Genomic DNA, 12,141 nt, shown 5'->3' on the forward strand with positions numbered 1-12,141 from the left:
CAGGTGCCAGCAAATTTGGGCTAGCCTTTGGAACGGACTTTTTCCAAACAGAAATAACACGTTTTATTTTATTGGGATCTGGTCGTCGCACTTATCAAAATTCCTTTTTTACAAATGTTAACTATTATTAGACGCCTAAAATTAATCATTAGCTAATCAGTGGAATAAATAAACAAGTGGGCGCTCAGCGACACTTTTCGCTTACAGAACGGAACTTAGCAAAAATAAAAATTCAAAAAGTGACAAGATTAACGGCACAGAGTCGCGTCGATCTGCGTCAAGGACGCGGCGATTATCTTCAGCTTCCGCCTGTACATTGGGTCCCGGTCCACCGGGTTGCCCTCCAGGTACACTGTTGCCAACTTGGCGTTGCTCGCGAGGTTCTGGACGGTGTTCCAGTCGGACACTTGGTTGTCGTTCATCCAGAACTCCTCCAGCTCCTGCAGGTGAGCGATGTTCTCGATCACTTTGACCTGGTTCTTCGCCAGGTCGAGGGTCTCTACGAGGGTGTTCTTCTCCAGGTTTTCGATTTTCTTGATGCCGTTCTCGGAGATGTACAACTCGGTCAGCTTTGTCAGGTTTTCCAGGTTCTCGATTTTCGTGATTCGGTTGCTCTGCAGGCTGAGGCACGTCAGGTTTACCAACGTATCGAGGTTTTTGATTTTGTTGAATTTGTTTTTGCCGAGGTAGAGGTGTGTGAGGCTTGTCAAACCATCCAAGTTTTCGATATCCTAAAAAAAATGTTGATGTTTAATTGTGCACTAGACAAATATTTATTATTTTTCACACAGTAATTTTTTTATTCTTAGTGTGGCATTACCCATTTTTGACGTTTACAATGATAAAAACGTCACCTAGATGGCGACACCACTTTAGACGCTTGTGAGGTCAAGCCCTCTATTTTAAGAAAGTCATTGGTGAAATAAATTATTGATGAGAAAAAAAAAATGTTCGAACGTCCCTCGTCCCTGAACTGCAGCCCAACAAATTCCGTTTCATTGAAAAATCATAAAAATTGTTTGCGTTTTTTTGATTTACAATTTTTCGAGTTTTTAAATTTAGTTTAAATTTTGAAGTTTTTCAATTTTCCAACAATTTCCCATTTTCTTATTTTTCATTTGTTCAAATTTTACATTTGCAATCTTTCGTTTCGGATTTTATGCTATGAATCCTAGACATCGAGATTTTTGAAAAAAAAAAATAAATAAATAAAATTGTGTAAGAATATTTTAATTTTTCAAATTTCCATTTCTCAATTTTTCGCTTTTTCAATTTTTGGCCTTCCTAAGTTTTCGATTTTTTGATTAATCGATTTTTTGACTTTTCATTTTTTCGATTTTCTAATTTTACAATTTGTCCATTTTCGAATGATTCAACTTCTCAAGTTTTTGATTTTTCTATTTTTCGATTTCTGAATTATTTGTTTGCATTTTTCAATTCTTCAATACATATGTATTTAATTTTTCCATTTTTTCGTTTCTTAAATTTTTCATTTCTTCAAATTTCGATTTGCAATTTTTTGTTTCGATTTTTTATTTTCGTTATTTTTACAATTTTTCGATGTCTCCAATTATATAATTTTTCGGTTTTTGATTTAAATTTTTTCAATTTTTTTTTTGTTTCTTCAAATTTTACATGCTGGAACTCCTCGTGTTTTCATTTTAAAATTTTTCAGTTTTTGGATTTTCCAAGTTCTAGATGTTTCAATTTTTCAATTTGCAATTTTTTTTAGGTTTTTTATTTTTTTATTTTTCCAATTTTTTGGTTTTTCAATATGAAATTTTTCTATTTTACATTTTTGATGATTCTATAATTTTTGGATTTTACAATTTTTGGGGTTCTCAATTTTTCAATTCGATTTGTTTTTGCCAATTTTTCGATTCATTGATTTTTTCGATTTTCAAGTTTTCAATTTTTATTTTTTCGATGTTTCAATTTTTGGATTTTTCAGCTTTTCAATTTTTAGATTTTCAATGTATCGATTATTCAATTTTTGGAGTTTTGGAATTTTTCGATTATCGATTTTTTTAGTTTTCGATTTCTCAACTTTCCAGTAATTCAATTTTAGATTTTTCAATTTTTGGCGTTCCTAAGTTTTCAATTTTTCGATGAATTGATCTTTCGACTTTTCAATTTATCGATATTTTGATTGTCCCATTTCCTGATTTCTCCACTTTTCGATATTCGTTTTCTCGATTTTTTAGTTTATCAATCATTATATTCAATTTTTCGATTTTTTAATTTTACAATTTTCGATATCCAGTTATTCAATTTCTTAGGTTTTTGATTTTTAAATTTTTTAAATTTTCGATTTCCCAATTTTTCAATATTGTTGGCATTTTCAGTTCTTCAATTTATCGATTCTCCAATTTTTCGATTTTTTCAATTTCTGCACTTTTTCGAGTTTTCATTTTTTTGTTTCTTCAATTTTTCGACATGCAACTTTTCCTGTTTTCATTTTTAAATTTTTCAGTTTTTTTTTTTGTGTTTCAATTTTTAAATTTTGCAATTTCACGAGTTTTCAATTATTTATTTTCTCATTTCTCGATATTTTTATTTCTGTTGCACTTGTTAAGCTTAAACATAAATCTTGGAAAAAATTCAAAAAATTTAATAAGTTCTCAGACTTGCTTGAATTTAAAAGGTTGCGTGCCAAATTAAAGTATGCTTTAAAAAACGCTTATAATTCCTATATATGTACAAGTGAGAGCAAAATAAAAGTACAACCTGATAAATTCTGGAATTTTGTAAAAAATTTAAAAAATGAGGGTTTGTCCCCACGATCAATGAACTATGAAACAAGTTGTTTGGAAGGTGCTGAGTCAATAGTTGATGGTTTCTCCAGTTATTTTGCTTCTAACTTTGTGAATTCAAGATCTGCACCTGCTTGCATCAGCAATGAAAATATCATCGACTCCATATTGTTTGATTTTACTCATATTTCGATTGATGAAGTGCAGATGGCTCTTAAATCCTTAAAATCCAAATTTACATCGGGCCCGGATGATGTGCCGTCGTTCTTGTTGAAAGATTGTGCTTGTGTGTTGGCGAAGCCACTAGGTGTTATTTTCAATTTGATTTTAAATTTTGGTCATGTTCCTAAGATTTGGAAACTATCTAAGGTGGTCCCAGTTTTTAAGGGAGGGGATAAATCTAATGTGAGTAACTATAGGCCGATCTCTCTTCTTAGTAATTTTGCCAAAGTTTTTGAAATTGTCGTCCATTCCCGGTTAAATCAGTATATTAAAAATAAAATATCATTCAGTCAGCATGGATTTATAAGTGGAAGGTCCACAGTCACTAATTTGGTCACGTTAACGCAAAATATACGAGGTGTGTTGGATGGCAGGGGACAAATGGATGTGATTTTCTTAGATTTCAATAAAGCGTTCGACAAGCTGGATCATGACTTGCTAATCTTGAAGTTGGAGAAATTATATGGGTTTTCTCCAAAATTGATAAAAATGTTTACCTCCTATTTACAAGACAGATATCAGTTTGTTGACTATTTTGGATACAGATCGACCAATGTTTGGCAGAGCTCTGGTGTTCCTCAAGGCTCGGTTTTGGGGCCGCTGCTTTTTGCATTGTTCGTCGATGATATCACTAAAATTATCGGAGACAACTGCTTAGTATATGCTGATGACGTAAAGGTCTTTTCAAAAATCGGAAATATTGCCGATTCTATCAAATTACAGGAAGTTTTGGATAGAATTGTACTATGGTGTATAAATAATCGATTATTTTTAAATCCTGCTAAATCCAAAGTGATGTCTTTCACAAAAATTAAAAATGCAATGATTCATTGTTACACTATTTGCGGTCATGTAATAAATCGACCTGAATACATTAAAGATTTAGGAGTCACTTTGGACAGCCAGCTAAATTTTGTTAAACATGTTGAATTGGTGGTATCAGCGGCTTACAAAAGTTTGGGGTTTGTGGTCCGTAATACTAAGTGTTTTCGTAACTCAAGTACATTCATTAATTTATATTATGCATTTGTAAGATCGAAGCTTGAATATGCTAGTGTTGTGTGGAATCCATCATTTAAGTATTTAACTGAATCTATCGAAAAAGTTCAGAGACGGTTCTTGAAATATCTGGTGTTTCGGATTGATGGCATATATCCCATAAGAAACATTCCTCAAAAATTATTGTTGAGTAGATTTTCCATATTAAGTTTAGAGTGCCGAAGAATTATAAACTTAGTAATGTTTTTACATTCCCTAGTAAACAACAGATTGGATGCTCCAAGTTTACTTGAACAAGTGTGTTATTGGGCTCGACCACGTAGTTTGCGAGACAAAAGCATCTTTTATATAAAAAAATCAAGGACGAATATTTTGAAGTTCTCGCCTATATATATGATGCAAATGTATTTTGATAAGTTCAATGCCGATGTAAATATTGATATTCACGTGGTCAGTGGCCAAGTACTTAGAAAGCATCTAACAAATTATTTTTTAAACAGAAACGGCATTGATATTGGTAGTGGTGTCTGATCATCTTCTTGAGATTGAGATTGGTTTTCTACTGGTTAAAACATTAAATTTTTCAGCAGTTTACTACATTTTTTTTTTTTTTTTACTCTCTGTTTAAATGAATAATTTATTTATGTTTTTTTTTTTTTGGTATTTCATGGTTTAAGCTTCGTAATTGGGTTGCGACCTGTGGAGCTTATATGATAATAATAATAATAATAATAATAATAATAATATTTTTACGACTTTTCGATGACCGATTTCTCGAATTCTCCATTTCCTGATTTTTCTGTTTTTCACTTCTTCAATTTCTCGCTTTTCCAATTTTTTGGTTTCTCAGGTTTTTGATTTTTCAATTTTTCAATGTTGGAACCTTTCACTTTTTTAATTCTTCAATTTTTCGATTTTTCAGATTTTCAATGTTTGGATTATTCAATTTTTGAACATTAGTTTTGGAATTTTTCAACTTTTCAATTCTCGATTTTTTTAGTTTTCGATTTCTCAACTTTCCAATAATTCAATTTTTCAATTTTTTGATTAATTGATTTTTCGATTTTTCAATTTATCGATATTTTGATTTTCCCATTTCCCGATTTCTCCACTTTTCGATATTCGTTTTCTCGATTTTTTAGTTTATTAATTCAATTTTTCAATTTTCTAATTTTACAATTTTCGATGTTCCAGTTATTCAATTTCTTAAGTTTTTGATTTTTTAAATTGTCGATTTCTCAATTTTTCAATATTTCAGTATTGGCATTTTTCAATTGTGCAATTTATCGATTTTCCAATTTTTCAACATCTCCATACATATTTAATTTTTCAATTTTTCGATTCTTAAAAATGTTCATTTCTGAAAATTTTCGATTTGCAATTTTTTGTTTCGGTTTTTTATTTTCTTGTTTCGATGTTTTGGATATTACAATCTTTAATTTTACGAGATTTCCTGACTTTTCGTTTTCTCAGGTTTTTGATTTTTTAATTTTTTAGTGTTTCGGTGTTGGAATTTTTCAGTTTTTCAATTTATCAATTTTTCGATATTTAAGTTTTTGGATTTTTCAGTATTTCAATTTTTAGATTTTCAATGTTTTAATTACTCAATTTTTGGATATTAGTCTTGGAATTTTTCAATTCCTTAATATCTCGTTTTTTCAAATTTCAAAATTCTCAATTTTTTTAGTTTTCAATTTCTCAACTTCCCAATAATTCAATTTTACGATTTTTCAATTTTTCGGTTTTTTCAATTCTGCAATTTGTCGATTTTACAATTTTTCAAATTTTCGATTCTTAAATTTTCCATTCCTTCAATTTGCAGTCTTTTGTTTCAGTTTTTTTATTTTCTTTATTTTTACAATTTTTCATTTTTTTCGATTTCTCGTTGAATCGATTTTTCGACTTTTCATTCCTCAACTTCTCAACTTTTCGATGTTCGACTTCTCGATTTTTCAATGTTTCAATTTCTCGATTTTCAGTTTTTCAATTACTCAATTTTTGGATATTTCAGTTTTGCGATTTTTCAATTCTTCAATTTCTCGATTTTTCAAATTTTCTATTTCTCGATTTTTTTGTTTTTCCATTTCTGAATTTTCCCAACTTCAATTTTTCGTTTTTCCAATTCTTGGCTCAAAGTTTTCGATTTTTCGGTTTTTCTATTTTTCGATTTTTCAATTTTCGATTTATAAATTTATCAGTTTTCCGATATTTCAGTTTTCAATCTTTGCATTTTTGGAATTTTTCAATTCTTCAGTTTCCTGATTTTCAAAATTTTTGATTTCTTTTTTATTTTCATAAAATTTTTGCTTTTTCGATTTTTCAGTTTTTCGGTATTTAAATTTTTAATTTTTGAGTTCTTCCCATTTTTCAATTTCCTAATTTTTAGATAATTCTAGGGATTTTTCGACTTGATATTTCGGGTTTCTGATTCTTCAATTTTTCTGTTTTTCAGTTGTTCAATTTCTCAATTTTCAATTTTGCGATTACCTATGTACCAATTTTTGGGTATTTCAGTTTTTGAATTTTTCATCTTCAGTTTCTTGATTTTCCAAAATTTTGATTTCTAATTTTTTTATTTTTCGATTTCTCAATTTTCCGATGTTTAAATTTTTCGATTTCTCAATTAATCCATGTTCGATTTCTAGGCTTCACAATTTCTTGATTTTTAAGTTTCTCAATTCTTAAATTTTTCGATTTTCTGATTTTCCAATTATTTAATTTCTCAGTTTTCTGATTTTCCAATTTTTCGATTTCTTTTCCAATTTTTCGGTATTTCAGTTTTGGAATTTTTCAGTAATTTGATTCTTCAATTTTTTAATTTTTGTTTTTTCGGTTTAGGAATTACATATATCAATTTTTCGATATTTCATTTTTGGGGTTTTTCAATATTTAGAATTTTTGTTAGATGTTTTTATTTCGATTTTTCAATCTTTTGATTCTTCAATTAATCGATATTTTGATTTTTCAATTTTTTAAATTCCACGTTTTTAAATTTCTCGATTTTGCAGTTCTTCGATTTTTCTATTGATCAACTTTTCCAATTTATAAATTTTAGATTTTTCGATTTTTTTTTTGTTTCGATGGCTTGAATTTTCGACTTTTTGGTTTTAGATTTTTAAATTTTTTCATAAAATTTTTGATTTTTCGATTTTCTAACCTTCCATGTTTCCATTTTTCAATTTTTCGATTTCCTAATTTTTATTAGATAATTCAACTTGGGGATTTTTCGACTTAATATTTCGGTTTTTTATTCAATTTTTCGATTTTATGTACAAATTTTTGGATATTTCAGTCTTTGGATTTTTCATCTTAGGTTTCTTGACTTTCCAAAATTTTGATTTCTCATTTTTTTATTTTTCAATTTTTCAATTTTCCGTTGTTTTAATTTTTCAATTCTTCAGTTTTTCAATTTTTGGCGGTCCTGAGTGTTCGATTTCTCGACTTCTCGATTTTTAGTTTTTCAATCCTTCAATTTTTCGATTTTCCAATTTTACTATTTTTTGATTTTCCAATTTTTCGAATTCTCAAATTTTCATTTATTGATTCTTCAATTTTTTCAATTTCTCGATTTTTCAGTGTTTCAATTTCTTAATTTTCTTCAAATTTTCGATTTATGGATTTTTTTATTTTTCAATTTACCAATTTTCCGATTTTGAAAAATTTGGAAATCGATAAATTGAAACATTGAAGAAATTAAAGTTGCAAAAACGAAAAATTATGAAACCAAAACACTGGAAAATAGAAAAATTGTAAAATCGAAGAAAAAGAAAAACGAAAAATTGTAATACCAAAAAACTGAAAACTCAACACGGATTCATACACCACAAATGCAGGAGTATCTTATTTTATAAGAGTAACAACAAATTAACTATTATAAATTTCGGAGACGACGATAGTCGTAAGGCACGTACAAAATTTGACAACAATCAGGCCAGTAGTTCTGGAGATTATGTATCTAATATTAAACAAACAGATGGAAACGGAGACCATTTTTTTCGTACTCTAGAAGTCATGAAACGTGGAAAAAACATGAGAGTGGCAATGGTTTAGGTTCAGGAAGCAAAAAAAATAATGTTTGGGATTTTTTGTCAGGTTGGCAACATTGCACTGACATTTAACTGTCAATTAAATCTTTTCAGTTAATTATTTAACGTTTCCAAAGTTTCTGCATTTATAGTCAATGGAACAACGGTAAAAATAAAACTTTCGAAGAATTTGAAAGATCAGTAACAACTTTGAATTACGCAGTGCTGCCAACAATTGAATATCAAATCCAGAGCTTCCTTTGAACTTAACATGGAGCTGTATCAAATGTAGTGTTAGTTTGCATCATAAATAGATGCATCAAGGTGGCGTTGCCTGTCAAGTTTTGGATGTTCATCGTGTGCTTTCTCTTACCACTGTATTGTTAGTTGCCTACATACAAATGAATTTTCTTTTGCAACATTGCGAATAAAAACTCCCATTATGCAATTTTTAAAGCAGAACAAAATATGTGTTATGTTTTTAGCTACTATCAAAATTTTATATTTAAAAAAAATAATCATAGTTGAGATTTATAAAAAATTACAATAAAACAAGATAGAAAATAACCTAGTTTTAAGTAAATTGAAAAGTTACTTTTAACCTTGAACTTCATCCAAATTCCATGAAGTGATGGTATGAGTAAACCCACAAATATGACCTCACTTCAATCTGTTTTCTCACTAAACCTGATTCACACTGACGAAATTGAAAAAACCCAAATTTTTGGCATTTTGGTTTAGTGTAAAAAAAAACCTGTACGCCACTGGCGTACAATGAGTGGTCAAAATCTATGTTTGTTTATCTCAATTGAATAAATGAGCAAACATTGCACAATGAATAATGTATATTACAAACTTAAGTCCTTATCGCCCCCCCTTATCACAATTATCATACTTAAACTTACCCTAATTTTGTTATCCCCCAACTCCAACATAGTCAACTTCTGCAAGCAATTAACATTCTTAATCTTGGATATTTTGTTCGAAGACAAAAACAACTTCTCCAAGCTCTGCAAATTGTCCAACCCTTCAATCTCCTTTATCCGGTTAAATGACAAATCTAGAATCCTTCAAACCCAATTACACTTCCACCAACTCCACCTACTTACTCAAGGTTCACCAAACAATTAAGGTTCTCGATTTTCACGATCTGGTTATCGTACAACTCCAGCTCCCTTAAGGTCACTAGCGTGTCCAAATTCTCGATTTTCTTGATCAGGTTCCACCTCAAGTACAGGCGTTCGATTTGGGTTAAAGGTTCCAGGTTTTCCAGTTTTCCGATTCTGCCATGGTTCAGGTCCAGCTCCAGAGTGTCTGGATCTATGACCATTATTTCATTGACGGTTTTGCCGTCTTTGTTTTGGTCTTCCGGCGTGTCGGCCCCGGCTAGGGTTAATGTAATAAATGTTTGATGGCTTAATTAGGGGGGCTTACCTCGGTCTGGAGAACTGTTCGGTGAAAGCATTTTGTGTGATCCTTGTGGGAGTTTGTTGTTAATCACGCATTAATTATCAGTTTGACTGTAATGTAAACGCACCTGAAACACCCATTGGATGATGACAGGACAGGTGACAGGTGACAGAACAAGGGACATTTGCGCAGGAGCGCCAACTTCAAACATTGTTTTGTTTTCTTGAAAATTTTCTTTTTAACGACGTTATTATTAATATTTAGGTTCAGGTTAGTCAAAATATTAAGATATTAACATTTAGTTAGTGTGAAAGGTGTGTTTGATCACAACGCAGAAAAAACGTGATTGTGGACGGCTATGGAACAACTACCCTGCCTGCACCCTGATTTTTCCTTTTGGGTGGGTGAATCAAAGTCGACGAATTTACGATTTTTATTATTGACGAAGGTTTAAATTTTAATGATAAGATAAGATAAGATAAAATGTGTAAGGTTTATTCCATTTTTTTTAAACTTTATCCTTTGGAGAACAAAATAGACTTTGGGTATCAAAAAGTTTAATTTAGAGTATTAAAAAATTATAAATTAAAATATGAACAATGGCCAAAATGGCATTTAAGAACATGCATATGAAATAAAGTTGCGTGCTAGGAAATTGATTTTAAAAATCGGTTTTATGGTATTTACTTATTAGACATAAGTGCCCTCACCCCTGAAGTACAAGTAGAAAAAAATGTACATAATACCAGTCACAGTGTAAGAAAAATAAAGGCATATGATTATAATTTTGATTTTTTTAAGAAAATTATAATAATTAATTATCAATAATATAAGCACAGAAGTATGTTACTGTATAAAATTTTTAGTATGCGTTTTACCATCTAAACTCTAAACGATACATATAAAAGTTAAAACAATCGGTCCGGTAGTTTCGGAAAAATCTAAATATCGAGAAACCGAGCAATCGAAAAATTGAAAAACTGAAAAATAAAAAATTTCAATAATCGAAAAATTGAAAAATACGGATAATGAAAAATTTGCAAAATTGAAACCGAAAACTTAAAAAATCTAAAAACTGAACAATCAAAAAAATCGACAAATTGAAAAATCCGCAAGCTGAATAATCTAAAAATGGAAAATCGAAAAATTGAAAAATGGAAACATGAAAAAATTGGAAAATCAAAACATCTAAAAGCTGAAAAGTCAAAAAATTGAAAAATCTAAAACCAAGAAGTCGAAAAATGGAAATATCGAGCAATCGAAACAAAAAAATGAAAAATCTAATATTTATAAATTGAAAAAGTTGATAAATAAAAAAATCGAGAATTTGAAAAATCAAAATATCGATCAACTGGAAAATCAAAAGATTGAAAAATCAAAATGGAAACATCTAACAAAATATTAAAAATTTTAAAAATCAAAATATTGAAAAATCCAAAAAATGAAATATTTGACCAATTGATAAATAAATAAACCAAAAATCGAAAATTTGAAAAATTCGAAAACTGAAACATTGAAAAATTGAAAAACCGAAAACTCAAAAAATCGAAAAATTGAAAAATCAAAGACCTGAGAAATGGATAAATTAAAAAATTGTAAAATAAAAAAATTTTAATACTGAAAAATTAAGAAATCCAAAAATTGAAGAATTTCCAAAATTGAAATCGAAAACTTGATAAATCGAGAAATCGAAAAATCGAAAAACCGAGATATGGAGAAATCGAAAATTCGGAAAATTGTGTTATGAAAAAATTTAAAAATCGGGAAACTGAAACAACAAACAACCGAAAAATTAAAGGATCTAAAAACTGAAAAATAAAAAAATCGACTAATTGAAAAATGGAAACATGAAAAAATTGGAAAGTCAAAATATCGAAAAGCCGGAAAGTCCAAAAATTGAAAAATCTAAAACCAAGAAGTCAAAAAGTCGAAAAATCGAGTAGTCGAAACATAAAAAAATTGATAAAAAGATTGAAAAATCGAAATAGCAAAAAATCGAAAATTTGAAAAATTCCAAAACTGAAACATTGAAAAATTGATAAATCGAAAAGTGGAAAAATTGAAAAATCAAAAATCTGAGAAATGGAACAACTGGATAATTGTAAAATTCAGAAATTAAAAAAAACTGAAATATTGAAAAATTCAGAAATCGAAAACTTGATAAATCGAGAAATCGAAAAATTGAGTTATTAAAAAATTTTAAAATCGAAAAATTGAAAAAAAAAATCCCCAAACTTTTATCGTAAAATTGGGAAATCGAAAAAATGAAAAATTGAAACATCAAAAATTGGACAATAAAATCGAGAAGTCAAAAAGTCGAAAAATTTAATAATAATAATAATAATAATTTATTTGCATCGAGAAATCTAGAAATCGGAAAATCAGGAAACTGAACAATCGAAAAATCGAAATCTCGATGAATTGAAATATTGGAAGAAATGAAAAATTAAAAAATTGAAAAATCGAGCAGTCGAAATAAAGTTTATAAATTGGAAAAAAGATTGAAAAATCGAAATAGAAACATCAAAATCTAAAATTTAAAAAATCAAGATTTTGAACAATCCTAAAAATGAAATATAGAAAAATTGAACAATTTCAAAACTGAAAATTCGAAAAATCGAAAAATTGGAAAACCAAAAACCTGAGAAATGGAAAAATTGAAAAATTGCGAACTCGAAAATTGAAAAATTCAGAAATTAAAAAAAATTGAAATATTGAAAAACTAAAATATC

The 12,141-nt window shown here is 28.9% G+C and overlaps 1 protein-coding gene across 1 annotated transcript; it reads right to left on the reverse strand.

Moving 5' to 3' along the window:
* Nucleotides 1–54: 54 nt before the first annotated feature.
* On the reverse strand, nt 55–9,593 carry LOC135123286 (protein phosphatase 1 regulatory subunit 7-like). The gene is made up of 4 exons (XM_064047799.1): nt 9,434–9,593; nt 9,109–9,385; nt 8,905–9,067; nt 55–731 (listed from the first exon to the last, which is right to left on the reverse strand). The coding sequence occupies exons 1-4, from the start codon at nt 9,462–9,464 to the stop codon at nt 249–251; spliced, it is 954 nt and encodes a 317-aa protein (XP_063903869.1). The 5' UTR covers nt 9,465–9,593; the 3' UTR covers nt 55–248.
* Nucleotides 9,594–12,141: the final 2,548 nt, after the last annotated feature.

Source organism: Zophobas morio, unplaced genomic scaffold (genome assembly GCF_036711695.1).
Source record: "Zophobas morio isolate AGI-343-1 ecotype UQ-CSIRO unplaced genomic scaffold, CSIRO_AGI_Zmor_V1 ptg000006l, whole genome shotgun sequence".
Lineage (NCBI taxonomy): Eukaryota > Metazoa > Arthropoda > Insecta > Coleoptera > Tenebrionidae > Zophobas > Zophobas morio.